Raw genomic sequence first — 21,506 nt, 5'->3', positions numbered from 1 at the left:
GTCAAAAAGCTCTGAGATTTGGAGATATAAGAGGATAAGGTAGACATCTGACCCACATACTATGGTTTAAAGTCAGGAGTTCAGTTCCACGATGTCAGTCTTTGTTCTTACTATCTGTATATGGTTTTATTTTCGGAATTTACGGCCAGGGTCCTCTCTGTGTCGAGTTTACACGTTCTCCCTGTGTCTGCGTGGATTTCCTCCGGGAGCTCCGGTTTCCTCCCGCAGTCCAAAGACATGCAGGTTAGGCGAATTGGAGACTCTAAATTGCACCTAGGTATGAATGTGTGTGTGAATATATTTGTGTGTCTGACCTGCGATGGACTGGCGACTTTTCCAGGGTGTTTCTCTGACTTTCGCCCAGTGAAGTCTGGGATAGGCTCCAGTACCCCCGCGACCCTAATTAGTATGAGCCGCTTTGAAAATGAGTGAATGAATGAGTGAACATTTATGCTTGGGGTAGAGGGAAATGTGCGGCAGTGATGTTTATCCGATCATCCTCACAGGATCTAATTTCAGAATTAGGTATCAACATAAAAGTAGGCATTATTCCGTCAACATCCGGTATACTTTACTTGAGCCGGGATCAATACGTTGGGTAGGCGACGAATTGGAGAAGAGCGTTTGCTTCCTTGGTGATTCTACCCCCCCAAACGCCCCGCCCCCCGGTCTACATGTGCGCTGTGAAGAGCATTCGGTGCTAACCATCATCAAAGTTAAACTTCACCTAACAGTTTTAACCCCCAGGGTTCTACAATTATATACTGCTCTCTAATTATGCAGAGCTATGCATTTCTTTTTCGCCAGATCACGTTTTTTCCCCCTCTGTGTGCGGTGGCTAAGAAGCATATATAATACAGCTTCTTTGTGATCATTTTCCCTTCTGGACTTGGGAATGTCACTTTAATTAATTTTGTCTACCCTTTTCTTAGCGTGTCGCTTACTCGGATTGGATGCGAAGCTCACATGCAGTTTAGAGCTCGCTGAAACCTTTTTAAAATACTAAATAAAGCTACCTGTCAACCTGTAAGCAAAACACCAAAATATCCTTTCAAGCCCTTGCAGCTCAGAAGAGTCCTGTTTCATTCGATGCTTATAGTGTGTGTAGTTTCATAAGGGGAGCTCTGTGTTTAGATTTTTAGAGGATGGTCCATTAGCTCTAAGGCTCACAGTTATTTGTTGTTTAAATTGCAGGGGATTAAGTCTCTGGTTACCGATACTCAAGGCAGTAGTAATTTATTTGTTTGCTTGTTTGCTTGCTTGTTTGTTTGTTTGTTTGTTTGTTGACCATTGGTATAATCCCAAGGTAATATTATTAACCATAAAGTTTTATTCAGTTGTGTGAACTGAAGGTAGGACAGAATGGTCACGTGGTCACACGTCACTGGCCCTGACATGGTGAACAGTGGTGACCTGACAGCTCTCGCGGGTTAGCACACACGATAAAGGATAGTTTTAGTGTCAAACAGCTGCAGAGTTCAAGAGTGGGATGTAAAACTCCTACCTAATGGAGAGAGGGCAAATACAAAGAGGCTCCAAAGCCGGAATCAGAGCTGAAATCAGAGTTGGAGGTTCATGACTCAATGGAGGATGCATAATAGCAATGTTGTTTTACTTAACACACTGTGTATTGTGCGCGGTTGCTATGGGGAACATAATTTATACAGGCATTAAAACTTTTCCTGCTGTTGTTAACTTGCGCTGTGGGCTGAAATTAATGATATTCACACATGCTCCCGGCATTAGCCACTGAAGACCTACATCCGTGAGATTGGGTGGGTGGGTGTGTATGTGTGCGTGCACACACCAAACGAAGTCTTCCTCGTGTATTTGTGCGGAAGACTCAGAGAGATTAGTGGACAACAAGAAACTGAGAAAGACAGAAACAAGTCAGAGTCAACATACACTTACACGCATGTTTTTCAAAGTTTCTTTGTGTATATATATTTGTATGTTTGTCTGTCTGTCATGAGATCAACTCAGAGAGTGAAAGAGCATGTCTGGTTCCCAGGATGCTGTCCCTGTGGCATGACTATATGGGGTAGATTAGCTTTGCCTGCTTGATTCATGCCTCCTGACACCCCCCCCCCCCCCCCCCCCCTTGCTGTGGGAGCGGATGTGAGAGGAGCATCTGTCCCCTCCCTATGCTCCCTCCATACACCCTCTCAGCCCGAGTGAGGCCCTGACGCACATGGACACTGATGGTGGTGACAAATTAATGAAGCCTGCACTTTTTTGGCCAAGCTCCTTCTCTTTGCCTCTCTTCTCCTGAGGGAAGGGTCCCAAGGCTGGTTGCCAGACCGTTGCATGTCCTCGGAATACTAATTAGCCCTGTCCAGAATATCGGGGGTTGACGTGTCCCGCTCCTCAAGAGCATTTTCGGTCTGTTTGGGTAGTGAAACAAGAGGCTCTGAATGGAGAAAAGTGGGAACCTTATTCAACAGGGATCCCATGGCTCTAGCCCAGCGTCCCAGCAAGGCACTGGGAACCGAAGTGTTGCTCTGTGTTATTGAAGTGAATGGACTGGGTTAGTCTGGGGAGATTGAAGTGGGAACGATGTTTTTACTTGTTTGAAAAGATAATGGGTCCTTTCGAACCCGAGCTTTTGTCTTTGAATGGATTTGCTGATGGGTTCAAACGAGTTCAAAATGATGTGGTTTGTCAGTGAATGTGAATGCAGTAGAGTTTTGTAATTTCACTTCTTTTGCATTAGATTCTTGCCAGCACTGAAAATATAAGAGTCTGGTGTCCAATTGTATGGTATCTTTTAATCTGCTCTAGCTTGATCAATCGCATACTCTCCCCATACTCTCTCTGCATCTCAGACATTCTTTTCCTGTCAGACTAAACAAATTGAAGTTCAGAGGGTGGAATGGGATGAAGTCGCAGGTTGTCAGCACTCTCTAGTCCTCTGATGGTTACACCTCTACAAAGTTAGCGAACCATCTTTGCTAGGAGGGATGTAGAATACACTAGCTGCCTTCAAGCTTGTGCGTGACCACATGCACACGTGGAGCAATCCGGTAATTCATTAGCGAAAAACAGATATGGTTTTCTCTAAGTTGTTTATGTAGTAAGTTTGCAGCAATTGCCTGTCATTTTAATCAACAGCCAAACAATACAGTACAGTAGGCCACACATCAGCTTCAAAGTGGCTCGTGCTTATGTGATGTATATAAATAGTCCAGCATGTGTCATGTGAGAGTCTTTTGTCTTGTTTCTGCAAAACACGGTCTCGTTTTTCTCGGCTAGCTTTGTCGTTCTCGTGCGCCACTGTCTGAGGAGATGAGTATCGCTTTGCATGTCCCTTGGAGTGGTGACCCCAGTAGGGTATCCAATTACCCTATCTCACGGGGCTTTCCAGCCCCCATGAACTATATGGAAATCGTTGGTCTGAATGGACTGTGTAACAGTACCTGGACGTGCCTCCCCGCCGTTAAAATCTGAAACGAAAGTCATTTTGTGTCCTAACATGACCACGGATGGTCCAGATTTACTGACCGCATCGTAACTCGTCTCTCGTAGCCAGCGCTCCAAAACTCATTTTCATTGGCTGGCTTGTTGATGCGAGAGATGATGTGGTTGGTGCTTATCTGCTGTGTCTGAGTGAGTTCACCCCACGCATCACTGATCCCAGTGCTTCATTAACCTCATGCTGGATCTTCCCAGCATCTTCCTCATTAAAGCCAGTGGTCAGTCTGCGTCAGAGGCGAGAGCGACTGCGAAGGAAGCTACATTACCAGAGATCTTATAAAGTGAGACCTTACCTAAGTCATCTATAGGTGTTTGATTGATCTGTGTTGGGGGATTTGACCATGTACGGTAGCCCACTTGTTTGGTTCTTTCAAATGAGCCGGGCTCAGGTGGCTCCTGGCATTTTGTAGAATCGTTTTAATCTGCGCCGTATGGGGCCGTTTGCTTTCTCCATTTCTATTTTCGGAAAGCATTTTCACAGGAGATTAAATGAGTCATTGGTTGACGGTTTTTTTTTTTTTTTTATGTGTGTGTGTGTGTCGGTGTTGGGCTTTGAGGTCTGTTCATTTACAGTCAGGGTTGACCAGATTGTTACATAAACAGCACTTACATTGTGTGAGTTGTGGGAGCAATTTGGAGAGGAAGGGTCTTTTTGTTACACTGTCTTATTTTTCTCTGCTAACGGCAATGACCGGAGCGTCAGTCTGATCCTCCGTTATCATTCATACTCAGTGCATCTCCCTACATAATAAACACAGAACTTAGCCAGCCTTAAGACAATGCTAATATAGTCAGACTCAAAAACCCCTACTGGTGACCTCTCTTACCCATAATCCTCTCTGTCTCCCTGCAGGAGTGTCCTCCCGCTTCCCAGAGATCATGGCGGCAGGCACCCACTCTCCCGGAGGCCCCAATGGCATCATCAGGAGCCAGTCATTCGCCGGCTTCAGCACCCTACAGGAGAGACGCTCACGGTAGAGACGTTTATTCCCGCTCACGCCGCTCCCCGGCACAGAGAACACAGCATGAATAAAACGGAGAGATTATTCACCTACTCTGTTTAAAACGTTAAAATGAAAACTATCTACTTAAGCGCTTGATAGAATGCTTTGTGTTTCCTCATAAGTGACTTTTTTTTTTTTTTTTTAAATGCATTTTATAATAGAGCATAGTATCCTCTTGGATTAAAAATAATCTGAAATACTGAAATAATCCACATAGATTAACAGGCACGTACATGATGTTGCCATCTGCTTAATATGGATATTGTTAGGGGGTCTAAATAACCAGAGTGATGCATTATGTATCAATAAATGATTTGAAGCTTCTAGTCTCATTTATAATATAGACAGCAAATGTGGTAATGACATCAAAGAATGTATGTATGCATGCATGATGATATCCGAGCATAGCAGAGCACAGTGTGAACGTGACCTCAAGGCAACAGTGTGTTCTCGTTCCCTGCACTGGCCTAGATTTGTGGCAGCGCAACTTCTAATTCTCCTGTTGTTTGTGTGTGAGCGAGTGTGTGAGCGAGTGTGTGAGCGAGTGTGTGAGCGAGTGTGTGTGTGTGTGTGTGTGTGTGTGTGTGTGTGTGTGTGTGTGTGCACGCGCGTGTGACTCGCTCAGACATGTTACGCGGTAAAAAGGACTGTCGTCGTGTCCTAAGGAATGCTCTGTTTTATTAGGCAGGGGATAACTGTCATAGCAGAGGCAGAATAATAAGAACTTGTGATTGCTTCATAGGATAGTTTAAAACTGACAGTAGAGAAGAGTGTTGACACAGGCAGTTACACATGGACATTCCTACAGGACTGTGATCTCTGAGTATGAATTTTACTGCGTCAATGTTATTTGATTACAAGATCCGTTGTCCTCGTATCAACCCAGGCGGGTTCATAAACAAATTAATTTTAATAATCCTGAGGGCTGTAGAACAGATCCCTAAAGTAACATGCTCAGCATCAAGCATATTGTAATGTTATTCTTGTCTTAAAAGTTTGAATCCTTCGCAGCAGGGAACTCATTACCGCACAGTTAAGCGCTCAGTACTTGGAAGTTGTAATTTACAGAGTAGAAGAGCTAGCTGTCAAACAGAAAAGGCTTGGTTTCTAACAGAGAATGTTTGTATACACGTTTCCAGGTGTAACTCTTTCATGGGTAACTCGGCAGTGCCGAAGAAACCCCAGTCCAAACCCAAGAAGCCCCATCTGTCAGGGCACAAGTCCAGCAGCAGCAGTAGCAGAGAACCTCAGCCCAAGAGAGTGGAGGAGGTGTACACTGCCCTCAAACAAGGCCTGGAGTGAGTGCCAGTCATGCGGTCACTTTCTTTTCCTTCATGTTCTCATGCAGTTCTGCTTCCAATACACGCATACTCTCACACACACACACACACACACACACACGCACGCATGCGCGCACATACGCACACACACAGTCTCTCTTCAGAACACACTCTCTCTCCCTCTCTCTGATCTCAAACTTTTGTTCCTGTCTTTTTGCTCTCTTTATAAACACACTCATACTGTGCATGGTTTGGAATAGGTCTTATTGTCATGCATGTGATGTCACAGAGACTCTGTTTGTAGTTTTTAATGATATCAGAGCTAATAAAAGCGAATTTCTCCACCTCTTTGACATCAGTGAGTATCTGGAAGTGCACCAGACAGAACTGGACAAACTCACATCTCTGATGAAGGACATGAAGAGGAACTCCAGGCTGGTGAGACGTTACCAGATATCACTACCAATATTAATTCCAGTGCATGTCAAAGTCATTTTGTTACTGCAGAATTTATCCCCCGCAAACACTGAAAAAGCCCTCCCTTAAACCACCCATTAGCTTCCTATTAGTACTGCTAAATTATTGACTTGTCCCAGTTTCAGCCAGCACAGGCCTCGTTTTAGATAATTTGGCATGATTTTTGCTGTTTTTCAGTCTCAGTGTAGGTGTTTTTTGCGTCGGGATGATTATGGTTCACTAATAAGTGTGTGTGTGTGTGTGTGTGTTTCCTTAGGGAGTGCTCTACGATCTTGACAAGGTGAGTGAAAGGGAGAGGGTGGGCCTTCATAAACACCTTGCTCAACCTGTCCCAGAGGAGTGCACAGACACACACACACACACACGCGCATGCACCAGGAAAATAAGATGATTTGCATTCACAGCGTAACGCTTCCCTCCAAAATGTGCCTCATTATTGCTCCTCCATTTTTGGATCTTCAGGCGTGCCTCAGTGTGTGTGTGTGTGTTTAAACTCTTCATTCTTAACTTTGGTTTGATCCTTGTTTGAGTTATTCAGGTTGTTTCTCCTCTTTTTCTTTTTCTTCCAGCAAATCAAAACCATAGAAAGGTACATCCGGAGACTGGAGTTCCATATAAGCAAGGTGAAAGCTGCTTCTGATTTCTGTTGATTTTCGTACTGTCTGAGAAGTGGTTTTTTTTCCCCCCTTTATTATTCTGACTACATGTCGCTGTGACTCTGGTGCCAGGAGGAGTCAAGTCGTTCGATAGGTGTTGTGTTTGTTAATAAACACGGTATAACGTTCAAGGAATATTGGATAACCTATACTTCAGGGATTCATTCTTTTGAGCACTTGCGAGGAGATTTTTTTTTTTTCAATCCATTTTTTCTTTCGCTCATTGCATTTTAGCTCCTCCTATCTCCACCTACTCCCTCTCTTTCTCTGGCTCTCTCTCTCTCTCTACCTCCTCCACACATCGACACAATATACATAGGAGCATCTCCACTATTCGCTCTCTCGCACATGCATGCGTGCTATGTTGTTGCTATGCACTCTTCCTCTTCCTCTTCTCCTTCTTCTTCTTCTTCTACAGCAGCTTAGAGTCTTGAATGAAGTCAGTCGTGTGAATGTGCGACTCTGTCTGCAGTTATTGCCCTGAGTTATTTGAACCCTTTGGGGTTTGCACTTCAGGGTGCAGATGGCACCTCACAATTTTCTAGGCGACCTGGTGACACAGGTGGGTGTCAAAGGTACAGGGGGAGTACTGATTGGCAACCCGAAAAACACTTCTTCTCCAGAGGTAGCCATGGCAACCTGAAAGTGGAGGCTTTGAGCCTGTTGAAGAGCTGCTCATTTTTAGATATCAGAGCTATACATTGTTCTAGCATAGATGCGTGAAGAACACTCTGTGGACGGTCTGTCTGCATAGATTTAGATGTGGGAGATACTTTTCAGATAGTTTTCAGAAAGATAATTCAATCAATCGTTTTTCTTGTCTGTTCGCACTCTGTACGGTTTAGAAAATATCATTTTATGTAATTTTCAGCGCTGTTATCTGTCTTTGTGCTCCTCGTGTAGTGTAGTTTGTATTGTTAACAATAGGTGTTCGATGTAGGTCAAAGCAATCTCTCCCAGAAGGAGGAGTTGGTCTTTGACGACAGAACAGCAGGATGCTAATGAGTGTGTTAGTTTGTATGTTTGTGGTGTTGTAGTGCCACAGAATTGAATGCTGCAGAATTGAATGTATACTGTATACGGTATGCTGTATACTGTCTGCTGCAGAATTGAATGTTCTCTTTTCTGGTCTGACTGGTGGAACACTGGAGCTCCCTGGGGAGAGCTTGGTGTTGAGCAATTCTGGATATTGCCACTCAGCTAGCTCGGTGGGGGATCTGACGTGCCCCCCCCCCCCCCACACACACACACACACACTCTCCAACAGGGAGCCTTGACAGATGAAGTTGGTGAGACAGGGAAGGCAAACTAAGCATCTCCATATTATGGATTGCATTTAGATGATCCATCATGCTCATTTTCCTCAACCGGAGCGATATTACAGACGTTATTCAAAAGAACCTCAAATGCTGTTGTTTTCCCACACTGGCACTGAAAAGCCCTTTAAGCTTTTTTTTTTTTTTTTTTTTCTTAACTGAGATTTTGAAGTATCTGATTGTTAACTCTGCATTTCAAGTGAGAGAAGTCATTAATCAAAGCTTAATTAATCTGTGAAGGAGACTAGAATCTTTACAGGCATCGGTTGTTCCACGGAAACTCAAAAAAACATTTGTACCCAAAACCAGGGTGAACCCATATCAAACGCTCTAATATAAATGGCATTTCCAAATGGAAGAAAAAAATGCTTCAAATGCAACCACCGTGCCTTCTCTGGTGAAGTGAGAGCAGTTGTTTGCGTTAGTCGAAAGTGCCTGTTGTTGTCGGCTGGAATAATTTGAATGCATTTTTAGCTGGGAGGCTGAAGTGGGTGTCCATCCAATGTCTGTCTGGCACCGCGGAAGACTACGCAGCTGTTTGCAGCCTCTGTTGCTGCTGCCTCTGAAAGCCCAGCCCGCGGGGCAGTCGTCAGCAGATTGATATCTAATGAGATCAATGGCTCTAAAGCGTTCTTTGTAGACCAAAGAGAGAGCTGAGCATGGGCATGGTGATGTCAGGAAATTGAGACATTACTGCGAATTTGACTAGGGTAAAAAAAAAAAAAAAAGGGGGGAGAAAAATCCGTAGTTGGCAGTGGGCCCAGCAGGGGTGTCTGGTGTCAAAATGTGTTTTCTCATCACATGCTGGTGAATTTTATCAAACATCTGATCAGTGTCAGCAGGTAGACATGTGACTAGGCGTGGTCATTCGACAGACACACAGTAAGACGCAAACGGGCACACACACACACACATACACACACACACACACAAACACAGACAAAATGGGGACTTAAATGGGGCAGGACAGATTTCTCAGTGGGAGTGCCGTTTGAGAAGCACTCTTACGACATGTCACGTAATGATTTCACCACAGGGGTCCCACCCCTCTCTCTCTCTCTCTCTCTCACCATCAGCAGGAAACAGGTCAAGGCAAACAGGAAGTCTTGCGACAGGTGCAACATGAACAGGATGGAGTGGTGGAGGTGTTGAGGGCAGGCAAGAAAGGGACGGGTCACTTTTTTTTTTTTATCTTATCTCTCAGACCAAAAAAAAAAAAAACAGAGGCAAAGAGATGGCGCCCTGAAAGCTGAAAGATAGACTATTAATAGCTCTCTCAGATGGTTTGAAGCACAGTCTCTCAGACAGGCTTAATACTGGCCACAGGGGTGACTAAACGAGTACCTATAATACGAGCTAAGATGCAAAGGCCTATCACCCCTCGTCAGTCCTCTGAAGCCAGAGGTGTAATTGGCACCAGAAGACAAAGCAGGTGGCGTTAGCCTCTTTGTGATGGTTCCTAAATGTAGAATATCAGAGCTGCTCGCCGGTGTAACTGAGGTTTCATTGGATAAAGGAAGACAAGACAGCAGCCCGAGGCTTACAGCCAAGTGTGTGTGTGTGTGTGTGTGTGTTTACCTGTTTTTTTTTTTGTATTTATATCAAGATGACAGCTATTTTTAACATCGTGTCTGAGGTTACATCATGTAACATATGCCTCATGCATACTCACAGACATAGCTCTTTTTTTCTTTTTTCTTTTTCTTTTTTTTTTCTTTTTTTTTAAATTTTCAGTTACTTACTGCTTGATCACATGTTCCAGCCTTGCACAAACAACTTGCTTTAACCATAACTTTACTACTGTGTTCCTAAAGCATGACCTTGACTTAAACCTTTCTCTTATTTTGGGGGGGGGTTTGCAGCGATAGTGAGATTTTACATCAGTGTGTGGACTCTGTTTGCCTCTCCGTGTTCTTAGACCTCCCCCTTACCCTCAGATACTCAGGGTACCTTTGATGAGCAGTGAAATCTTTATTTAATCTGGTGGGAGTCCTCAGCATAATTGCTGAGAGTTGGGGGTTTCAAATCCTTGACAAGTGCAGCTGATAAATGCGTGGACATCCTAAGAGGATTTCGCTTAGCCTGCAGATTCTTCGTACGGAGTCAGCTGTCCTGGTTATGAGCTGGTACATATTGGTATGAACACACGTGCGTGAGTTTTCTGTCCTGTCACGATGCTGGTATTTTGCAGAGACCAGCTGAGTTCTTTCCGTTGGTTATTTGACTCTGAAAGGCTGAATTTGAATCCCTTTAGCTTATGTCTTAACATGAGTCTTCCCAAACAGCTGCTAGCATGCATGCACGCATGGATGGGTCAGATGGTGTTTTGTTGTGCACAGAAAATGACATATACCCAGGTTCAACACTCTCGAAAGCACATTCAAGGGTAAAACCTGTTTTTGTTTATGAAAATGTATGTATGTGTGTGTGTGTGTGTGTGTCTGTCCAAGGGTGTGTGTGAGAGAGAGGTTTAGCTTTCTAACTTCAATAAAACACACACCACACCTCGCTGTTTCTCTGAACTAGGGAAGTAGGGTGTGAGTGACATACCCACTGTTATAGCACGATCTGACACAGCGTTTTTTGTTTGTTTATTTGTTTGTTTTTTCTTCACAGTCCCCAATCAGTTTAGTTTGCATTCCATCTCTTCAGTACTGCTTACTTAGAAGGAAAGCTTTAGAGAGTATGCGATAATAATCTTATTTCCTGAGGGTTGTTGAACATGTTGACGGTTATAGAGAATCAGCCTTGAGTCCCACAGTGTGCCAGTTTTACCCTGGGCATTTCTGTCACTGCGGTTCCCAACACTGCCCTCAGGCAACATCGCCATGAGCGCAACAGATAAGATAAAAATCAGTCGATGAGCAAAAGTGAATTTTTTAATTGCAGCAGTATAAGCTTGGAAGAGAGTCAGCCTTGCGGTTGAATAGTGTAACGGTAATGGCTTTGTTTGTCAAGTTGGTTGGCGTGTATGTCAGCGCAAGTTGGAACAGCCTGGTATTAAGAGGCCTGTCTGAGAGAGGGATTTTTGCTTGAAGTCAATCAGCTGATCTCACCGGTTCACAATCATGTCAATCTTGCTTGATCTCAACAAGTGGCCGCATCCCATTCTTCAGATGCCTCTGGATGTGTTTGAACACCCATATGAGTTGAGGGACATGTGGTGTATCCTGTAGGTCATTCAAGGACATATTTCCACGGCTACTACACAGTCAGGAACACAGAAGAAAATCATGCTCAAACCACAAACTTATTGGAAACTTTAATGGGAAAACATCATAATTTGTTTAATGTTCCAAGTTGTGAACGCCGCTTTGGGACCTCTCTCCTTAGGTGTGTCCCCATCATTTGTCAGAGGGAAGAAAATGCTGGAATCGGAGAATAGCAAAGGCATGTTAGTGGCTGACCAGCCCAGACAGTGCTAAAGTATGGCTGATATAGGAGGAGGCTGAAACAGGGGGATTTTTATGAAGCCAAATAAACAGGAGACCGCATACCACAGCAGGGTTGGAGTTGGGTGTGTATGGAGTGGGGGTTGTGGCATGTGTGTCTGTGTGTGTGTGGGAGGGGGGGGGCACCAGACTTGGGTGGGGTCTTTTCCTCTCTGTACAACCAAACAAACGGGACCACCGCCAAATAGTCCCACACTTTTCCCAGCATGCCCCACTGACTCACTTCACGTCTCCCCATGCATAAGGCAAGTGTAGTTTTGTTTTTCCTAATGTGTGTCATTTATCACACGCCTCCCCTGTGCATGTATGCAGGCTCTTTCTCTCTCTGACGCCCACACACAGACACATGCAAAGACTTCATGAGACTGTCCCATTTTCTCATCCTTTCTGTCCTATGAGAGGAGTCAAAAAATGGCCATCCATCAATATTTCACATCCCACAGAGATTATTTATGAATATTTCCGTTTAACGTAGGCGCTCTAGGTGTTCATTTCGTTTCCCAATAAGAAAGCAATATTTTGCTATAGAAGGATGAACTTTGCCTCCAACCACTCTGCCAATCTGAGCAGCTGGTTATCTCTCCCTCTCAGATTTGTCTTTCGCTGTTTTGTTCTCTCTTTCTTTGTCTTTCTTTGCACTCTCTTTTGCAGTCTTTCTCTCTCTCTCTCTCTCTCTCCCCTCTCTCTCCCCTCTCTCCCCTTGTCTCTCTTTTGCTCAGATCCTTGTTTTCTTGCACTTTCTGTGGAAATGGTTAGGAATTAATGATTTTAGACCCGCTGACCTCGACACTGGGAATGGCGTTGCTCCGCTGACCTGGTCTGCTCCTGTGACCCCTTTGGCCTCTCATGGTCATGGATTTTCTTTCTCTCCCTCCCTCTTGCTCTCTCTTTCTCTTGCGCTTCTTCTTCATGTCGTTCCCTCTTTCTTTCCCGTACTGTTTCTCCTTATCCAACCCCCTCTCTCTCCCTCATTTTCTCTGCTTTGTGGGATTAGCATAGTTAATTTGAGTGGGAGAAGAGGCCAGTGTGCACTGAGATGTGAATGTGCTAAACGTGCATTTCTGTGATAACGACTACGGGCTGGTCACGTGAACGTGGTCATGGATGTTGTGTCGCAGCCCAGGGGCTCCCCACGTCTCACGTCCATTTCGTTTGTCCACACGCACATGTGTAAAGACCTCATTTTTTAACATGAACATGAATTCTTATTTGAATTCACCAAATCATCACAGGATCACAGGAGTTTAAAGCTATGTCTTACGCTTTGTGTGTGTTGATTTCATGCTAAGTGTGTGTGTGTGTGTGTGTGTGTGTGTGTGTGTGTGTGTGTGTGTTGCTAATCCTTTTGGTACGGTCTCCAGGTGGATGAACTGTATGAAGGGTTTTGCATACAGAGGCGATTGCGTGACGGGGCCAGTAAGATGAAACAAGCGTTTACTGCCTCGCCATCTACCAAAGGCACCCGGGAGAGCTTAGCGGAGGTCAACCGCCGCTACAAAGAGTACACAGAGGTAAACACACACACACACACACACAACCACACACACACAAATCTCTCCCTCCCTCTTTTTCTCACCCTATTGTTAGTTTATGCACATGCTGAACAGCAACCCCATCTGAACTCTCTCCAAAACAATTAGCATAGCTTAAGGATCAAGGAACACTGGTAAATTTCCTCCTGTCAAAACTGTTTCATAATTTCAAGTGATTTTTTTTTTTCCCCTCACTGATAGTTGTTTCTGTTTTTTTCCCCCGCCCGCTCTGTAGAATATGAGCACTTTTGAGGGAGAGCTGGAGAACCTGTTGGGGGAGTTCCATATTAAAATGAAAGGTAAAAATGCTGTTTTTACTGTGCACTGCATTCGTGCAATGATAAAACAATAACCCACACACAGCATGTGAATTTGAGTTAAACTTAGCTCTTCTCCGAATGCTGAGTTTTTATAGTTATGTTCCTTTTATAGTCTGTCTCTTTTTCTTTCACTTACTCTCTGTCTCTGTCTCTCTGTCTCTCTCTCTCTCTCTCAGGTCTGGCGGGCTTTGCACGGCTTTGTCCTGGAGATCAGTATGAGGTGAGCTAAATTCATTCACTGAATTGTTTAGTTCATGGTTCAACTTCACCTACTGCAGTACAAATCGATTTGTACATTTCTGCTCAGCCCAGTCGTAGTCCTTGGTTGTGTTTGCTTCCTTTCTGCCGAGTGCATCAAGTACCTTCATAATCACTGTTCTCCTAGCAACGCCACCAACCCTCATCCAAAAATCCTCCCTCATCCCAACCCAATTAAAGATATTTTATGAGATTTAGAAAAACGCAAAATCAGTTTTTGGTGGCTGCGCAAAATGTTTCCCCCTCCTTTAATTGCTGTGACACATTGATGAGTGGGCACATTAGATTGGCTCCATTTTCTTTCACCTCATCATATTGCTCTCAGTTTTTCTCTCTCAAATGCTCTCTCTCTTTCTCTCTCTCTCTTTCTCTCTCTCTTTTTCTCTCTCTCTCAGATTTTCATGCGGTATGGGCGTCAGCGCTGGAAGCTGAAAGGCAAAATTGAGGGGAATTCGAGGCAGAGTTGGGACGGAGAAGAGATGATCTTCATGCCACTCATTACAGACCTCATCTCCATCAAGGTGGGCCCTCTGGCCGTGTTATACTGTCACACACACAGGCTTTAATGGGGCTCTATCAGTGTTCTGTCCCTGAGCTAGTCCTTTTTATATATCAAACTCTGCTTTTCATTAAAGAGCTTAGACACTTGTCTGACACAACTTCAAGGATTTGAAGAGCAAAATTCTTTCGCTTAATAATCAATCCCACCTCTCAAATGTTCAGGATGTCCCAGTCACGTGCTCGTGTGACTTGGTTGTCCAGCGTGTCCACCATATCCAATAGAATGTTTGTTCAACTTTCACAGAATGAACACCATATTGGATAGATCTGGCTGTTAGTTGGGGGTGTATTGTCCAGATCACTCAGGTGTTATACGTTTGACATTTGAAGTATGAGTCTGATTTTTCTAAACCTCTTTTGTTAGGTCACGGAGCTGAAGGGACTGGCAACTCACATTCTGGTTGGCAGTGTGATCTGTGAGACAAAAGAACTGTTTACTGCCATGCCTCAGGTGGTTGCCGTTGACGTCAATGACCTGGGCACCATTAAACTCAACCTGGAGGTCACCTGGTTGTAAGTGACACTCTCAGAACTTGGGGCTGGAGCAGGGGGGGGTCGTATCTTAGCTTGGGGCTGTGTAGTCACTTTTGTAATGCAGCGAAGGTCTGTGCTGCCCCCTGCTGGCTAAGTGGATTTTTTTTCTTTTCCCGTGGATCAAATGTTGAAATTGTAGAAAGCGGTGCCATTGACCACGGTGTCTTTCACATTGCAGCCCGTTTGACGTGGAGGACCTGACGCTATCTTCCGGGAACACGAGCAAAGCCGCGGCCCTGCAGAGACGCGTGTCGGTGTACAGCCAAGGCACGCCTGAGACGCCAACGTTCCAGGACACCTCCTTCTTTGTGAGTCTCATTCACGAACACAGAAACTCCCTAACCTCATTTATTGCCGTGTGGCTGACTGCCAGAGCGTGGCTTTGATTTATTTACCACATCTGTTCACGATAGCTTAAAACCAGACAGGCCTGTATGCTGTTTATGTCTTAATACCCCGTCCTCAGTGATGTATTGCAACACTTGCCTGAAATTTTGAGAGCTTTATTTTTAAAATCGGTAAATTCGGCTCTTAGTAACCATGCCAAGTAATTGGAATTTATGATGTGTGTAGTAGATTTACCTCAGATCTGTGTACACAAAACAATATTTAACTCCCTTATAAAGAGAAGAAACTACACACAAATTTAACTCTGTGTTGATTAATAACGCATAAGAGATTTATATTGTCCAATTTGTTTATACTGGGGAGTTAAAGTGACGAATCTAGGATCACCCTACTGTATTTCAATTAAACTGAGTTTAAAGAAAGACCAGAGTTTTACATTTATCACGTGGCCCTTACTGTGTGTTAACTAATAAACTATTTCATTGCTAATCCATGTCCTAACTTGGCCATTGAATCTAATCCCGATCTTGTTGTCATGGTGCCTGTTGTGTGTGAATTTATGTATGTGTCCACTGACTGCCACTATATCAAACTAACACTAATTACCTCACCTTGCTCTCCCCTACTTACTACACCCCTGTTCCTGTGCTGACTGTGTCTGGTGTGTGTGCATGCTTGTGGCTTTGATGCGCGCGTGTTGGCTTGTGTGCGTGCGTGCTTGTGTGTTCATCCGTGCGCGGCACAGATGTGGCAGCCCCGGCCACGCGAGGCCCAGCATTTGTCTTTTCTGCACGCTCTCAGGGACACGCTGTTAGATAAGCTCAGACGCAGTCGCTCATTTGGCGACCTGGCTGCGCTCCGACCCCGCCCCAAATCCAGTCTGGAAGTCTATGTGAGTCAGGCCCCTCCCACCCCCCCCCCCCCCCCCCCCCCCCCCCCCCGCCGGCGTGACCCCTCTGTGTGTGGATCTGTGTTTCAGCTGTCAGCATTAACTCTGTGTGCCTGTTTGCATGCCCATTTCAAAAGCTGTTATTTGCTGTATGCACAGTTAGGCCTTTTAAGATGTACCTGCTCAAGTCTGTAAGTAGTCAGTTCAAGTCTCTAGTGCCCCTGAAACTTGAGACAGTGTTTCAGTTAATCTGACGCATGCACGTTAACGTGAGGGAGAGAATAATTATTGAAGAGCGAATGTGATAAGAAAATTTGACTGGCCTTTCTTTCTGTGTTTTGTTCACTTTTCGACGTGTCTCTCTGTTTCTCAGTCCACTCTTCCTGATGACGTGTTTGAGAACGGCGGCTGCGGTGTGGCTGAATGTAAGCGTCTGTCGTTCACCTTCTCCGACACCACATCCACCCCAAGCCCAGTTCCCAGCCAATCAAATCCCGAGATCACGGTCACGCCCCCAGACCCCGACGCTGCCCTGCAGCCCCATTTGGAGACTTCCGAGCAGAATGACGAAGAGGAAGGTGAAGAAGAGCAGGAGACCGGCAGTGTGAGTGCCAGTTTGGCAAGCGCAAGCGAGGCTGACTCAGAGTGGACGGAGGGTCAGGGACTCAACAGCTCAACAGCGCCCTCTCTCTGTTCGGAGGGGCAGCTGTCCGCGGTGGGGCCGGAGGACGTGGTGTTCCTGGAGCCCAGCGGGCCTGACGAGATCTCCGAACTGAAACCTGTAGAGCTGGATGGGGAAGAAGGCAGCCTGACTCGACAGCTGGTGAGGAGGCTGACGTCGTCCGACGTGCTGCCTGAGGCCGGGGCGCTAAGCTGGGCTGGAGAAGGAAGCCGGGCCTTCCTGGAGAGCAGCCTGGAGGAGGCCATCCAGAACCTCCTTCTGCGCCTGGAGAGTCTGGGTCAGCGCTGTAGGGAGCTGCAGGACCTTGAACAGGAGGTCATGAGACTGGAGGACCTACTCAAGGTGAGAGCTCACTAGAGGAGAGCCCTCAAACCATGTCTTAGGCCAGAACTCAGTATATTTCAGAATGCTCGTTGCTCCTTTAGTTAACCTTCAATTAGTCTTGAATTAAATATAAATGATCGATTGTGAACTGATGAATTCTTTTACCACTTGTGATTTGTTTTTGTCTCTACCCACCATTTGAAGCTTTCTAAAATCCTCTTTTCCTGTAGATGTTCCTCAGTGAAACACATACTAAACTTATTATTTATCAAAGCCTTCATGGAGGCTGGTTTTGAAGCCATTTGGATTGTTCTTGCCTGAAGCTGCAAGAGCAATAACACAAGGCATGTTTTAAAGGCTCTTGCCTCTCATGATAGTGATAAAAAAAGGCACAAGTCCTTAAAAGAGCTTCATTCTGGAAAAGTGCACAGAGTGACACTGGACTAATGAGCTCTGCACAGAGTATGGGTTTGAAGGTTTGGAATCCCTCACTCAGAAAAGCCGTAGCAGGTCGAGTTTGAAGACTCTCGTCTCTCCTCAGTGCCGGCTGCCCGCTCACAGGAGCCGCTCCTCCAGCCTCAGTCTGACGGTCGAAAGCGCTCTCGAAAGCTTCGACTTCCTCAACACCTCCGACTTCGACGACGACGACACCGGCGACGACGTGGGGACCCTCCCTCGCTCCGTGTTTTTTGACATGGAGTCGGAGAGGATCGGGTGAGTCAGCTGGTGCCGAGACACGGATGCGAAATCACTGCACGTCTCTAAGCTGCGGGGGTCGTCACCGCTAAACCCCACAGCTTCCCCTTTCAGCGAACTCTGACCTCTCTGACCTCTTTTGCCTAACGCCTGTCTCCGCACAGCCCTAGCCCCAACCCTCAGGAGCGCTCCCGAACCCTGCCCACGTTCCGGTCCTTGTCTGTGTGTCAGGTCAAATACATATTTCCAGTGCTTAAACAATACAGGACTCTTCATGCTCTGGATGACCGAAAAATTGTCTGTACAATTTGTCATCCAAGCTTGAGTATTATTTCTTAAGGGACTTTAAATATGTATTTGACACAACCCTGATGTATGTGTGTGTGGAAGTGTGTATATACGTATGTGTGTGTGTGGCCACTGTATAACCCTAGCCTGTTGTGTCTCTCTGCCTCCCTGTGTGTCTCTCCAGCCCTTGGGCTCAGTGCAGTGGAGTCAGGTTAGCAGTCTCAGGTCCTGGGTGACAGGGTTGGGCAGCCAGGTGTAGGTTTTCTCCGTCTGGGTGCCGTTGAATGTCATCTGTGTCTGTCTGTCAGTGGCTTGATTGTAGTCATTTCCTTTGCCTTTGCTTTTTGATGTTTCCTCCATCTGTATGTCTGTGCTCATATGCTCACTCTGTCTAATTCACTTAAATCCACTTCGTTTCATCTTTCTCATATATTATTACATACTCAGTGTTATATTTCACAGTGGTGCAGAATGAAGTCTAAGTGTCAGACATAGCATTGTAATTGATGTCGCAACGTAAGCCATTTGACACTTTAGTTGATAAACCCCATCTCAGTGTATTTCTGCTTTTGTGGCTTTTAACATATGTGGTGCTGTTGCGTGTTGTACTGCCCCCTGGTGGTAATTGTATGACATGTCTCTTTTACAGATCAGGCCAGCACCCAGAGGCTCGCGGCCACTTGAGTGAAGCCCTGACAGAAGACACAGGTGTGGGGAACAGTGTGGCTGGCAGCCCCCTGCCTCTCACCACAGGCAACGAAAACTTTGATGTGGCCATTGTCATTCATCTGCAGTACTGCAACCATCTCATACAGGTGCCTCTCAACAGATACAAGCACACACACACACATTCGCGCCCGCTCAGACGTATGCACACGCATGCACTCCAAACAAACATAACGTAACTCAGTGTCCTCAGTTCCTATGTGTAGTTTCTATGTGCGTTGACGACACGAGACATCAATCTCCTCTCTCTCTGTGTTTGGTTCCAGTTGTTAACGTCTGGAGGGAGTCCCTGGCAACGCAAGGCCCTTTTACACAAGCTCTCCACCCAGACCCTTTTACTGGAGGAGCTGAGTGAGAGCAGCATAGACAAACTTGGCAATGTCAGCACTGCAGCAGACGGTCAGTACGCCCTCCTGGGATGGTGACAGCGTGTTTTTTTTTTTTTTCCTTCAACCTTTTTTTTTTTTTTTTTTTGTCCATATCCTACTGCTGTAATTGTTAACAGTATCAAGAAATATTTGATTGACCGACAATCACTGTAAAGTTTACTGTACGTTTTGCCTGTAACATTTTTGTTATACTCCTATTATTTGTTGTTACTCTGTCACAGTGGTATTAGTATATGATTGTTATCTCCCTGTGACTTTATTGTAAACTGTCTTGTCTTTATGTCTTTGTTTCGGCAGTACTGCCAGGTTTGGCGGAACGGCCGGCCCTGATGGCTCTGTGGTCCGAGTTCAGCGGTTCTGCCGGCGTGTTCCACACCACTCTGGACCGCGTGCTGCAGCACATGCATCACAGCTTCACCGCACCGCTGCAGGACACACACCCACACACTGCAGACTCAGGTATCTCCCGCATCACCCTGCAAGACACACACCCACACACTGCAGACTCAGGTATCTCCCGCGTCACCCTGCAGGACACACACCCACACACTGCAGACTCGGGTATCTCCCGCATCACCCTGCAAGACACACACCCACACACTGCAGACTCAGGTATCTCCCGCGTCACCCTGCAAGACACACACCCACACACTGCAGACTCGGGTATCTTCCGCATCACCCTGCAGTTCACACACCCACACACTGCAGACTCAGGTATCTCCCGCATCACCCTGCAGTTCACACACCCATACACTGCAGACTCAGGTATCTTCTGCATTACCCTGCAAGACACACACCCACACACTGCAGACTCGGGTATCTCCCGCATCACCCTGCAGTTCACACACCCACACACTGCAGACTCAGGTATCTCCCGCATTACCCTGCAGGACACACACCTGTTTACTCTGGCTTACTGCAAACATGCTGTTTCTCGAGCTCTCATAAATTAAACCTGTGTGTGTGTGTGCGTGCGTGTCTGTGTGTGTGTGTGTGTGTGTATGCACTGCAGTGATCAGGCTGGTGGTGAGTGAGATGGTGGACAGGAGTGAGCTGGCCTCCTCCCCCTCTCCCTCCCCCTCGGCACTGTCCCAGGATGTTCTCACCGTGTTCCAGTTCCACGCTTACGCAGCGGAACACAACATTACTGACATGGAGGAACATCTGCTGCAGCTGGCCAGAGAGAGTACGTATTGTTATTTGAAAGACTGAAGGAGAAAAGCCCACATTAATTCTACATTCACGTGAAAGTTTGAATATTACCAGCGATGCAGTAATATATTTAAATAGCAATGGCACATCTACGGATGCCTCACACTGCAGCAGACTGACAGAACTCAGCACATTATTGGTTCTTAAACGAGATTGTATCATTTTCCAAAAAAACAGCAAAACTGAACGACTGATGCAGAACAAATAAATAAATGATCTTGCAGAAAAAGCAGACATTTGAGTAGACCATTTGAATGTGTTTTTTTCAAATAGTTTGTAAAAGTTGGTGTCTCTTTCTGTAAAGGAGTTGGGGGGGGTCTAAGGTCTGTTTGTTTGCTTACCTAGTGATGTTTGCGGAGCACCTGAACAGTGGAAATACAGAATGCTCCATGAAGGAGCTGCAGGAGGTGTCCGTGACCTCCCTCCAGCCCCGCCCTCAGACCCTAAAAGCCATAGCTGGGCTTCTGACCTCCGACGACTCTGAGCTCAGCAAGGCTGCAGCTGCCCTCCTCACCTCTGGCGCCTCTCACCCTCCCTTCAGGACAAAGGTCAGTGTCACTTACGACCTCTTTGCCCTTATTGGTTCTTCGGGTGATTGAATAACTTGGCATAGATTGCAGCTGCTCTCTCCCTTCTCCAAAGTTTGACTTTGTTAATGGATCTTTCTTTTGTCAAGGTCTCATGGTTTTTCATCTTTATGACAATTCACGTGCTGAAGTTATAATAGTTGTGTGTGTGTGTGTGTGTGTTTGTGTGTGTTCTCTCAGGCAGTGGATTGCTACACACAAGCCTTATCGGAGGCTGGCGTACAAACACAGAGGGCGGCTTGTGTTGCTTTGAGTTGCCTTCAGGTCAGTTTGGTCGCATTAAACTGAAGCTTGGCGTTATAGTTTTTTCTCAAACAGCCAGCGTAATTCAGCATTGTATACTGAGGTCAACTTTTGTTGTAATGATAAGGTGTAAAGGCTTTATTTCTCTTTTTGGCCCAGGCTTTGGAGAGCATTGGTGCTGTAGTGTCACTGTGTGACTCGGCCGACGAGGAGCTCCGCCATGTTGCCATAGAAACCCTTCTTACATTTGGTGAGTGA

At 45.8% G+C, this 21,506-nt stretch overlaps 1 protein-coding gene across 1 annotated transcript in view; it reads left to right on the top strand.

The window, feature by feature from the left end:
- The window catches only part of ripor2 (RHO family interacting cell polarization regulator 2), a 38,132-nt gene that overhangs the window by 14,345 nt on the left and 2,281 nt on the right, over positions 1 to 21,506 (top strand). Inside the window, exons 2-22 of the mRNA XM_030789500.1 lie at positions 4,328 to 4,448; positions 5,618 to 5,776; positions 6,118 to 6,196; positions 6,492 to 6,515; positions 6,805 to 6,858; positions 13,021 to 13,170; positions 13,427 to 13,490; positions 13,688 to 13,731; positions 14,165 to 14,290; positions 14,695 to 14,843; positions 15,043 to 15,172; positions 15,958 to 16,104; positions 16,475 to 17,125; positions 17,649 to 17,821; positions 18,741 to 18,906; positions 19,084 to 19,216; positions 19,504 to 19,665; positions 20,219 to 20,392; positions 20,764 to 20,966; positions 21,186 to 21,269; positions 21,408 to 21,498. Coding sequence (XP_030645360.1) covers positions 4,328 to 4,448; positions 5,618 to 5,776; positions 6,118 to 6,196; positions 6,492 to 6,515; positions 6,805 to 6,858; positions 13,021 to 13,170; positions 13,427 to 13,490; positions 13,688 to 13,731; positions 14,165 to 14,290; positions 14,695 to 14,843; positions 15,043 to 15,172; positions 15,958 to 16,104; positions 16,475 to 17,125; positions 17,649 to 17,821; positions 18,741 to 18,906; positions 19,084 to 19,216; positions 19,504 to 19,665; positions 20,219 to 20,392; positions 20,764 to 20,966; positions 21,186 to 21,269; positions 21,408 to 21,498 — 3,084 coding nt within the window. The remainder of the gene's footprint in view (positions 1 to 4,327; positions 4,449 to 5,617; positions 5,777 to 6,117; positions 6,197 to 6,491; positions 6,516 to 6,804; positions 6,859 to 13,020; positions 13,171 to 13,426; positions 13,491 to 13,687; positions 13,732 to 14,164; positions 14,291 to 14,694; positions 14,844 to 15,042; positions 15,173 to 15,957; positions 16,105 to 16,474; positions 17,126 to 17,648; positions 17,822 to 18,740; positions 18,907 to 19,083; positions 19,217 to 19,503; positions 19,666 to 20,218; positions 20,393 to 20,763; positions 20,967 to 21,185; positions 21,270 to 21,407; positions 21,499 to 21,506) is intronic.

This window comes from Chanos chanos, chromosome 12, assembly GCF_902362185.1.
Source record: "Chanos chanos chromosome 12, fChaCha1.1, whole genome shotgun sequence".
Classification (NCBI taxonomy): Eukaryota; Metazoa; Chordata; class Actinopteri; order Gonorynchiformes; family Chanidae; genus Chanos; species Chanos chanos.
This window is presented reverse-complemented; position numbering and strand designations above follow the sequence as displayed.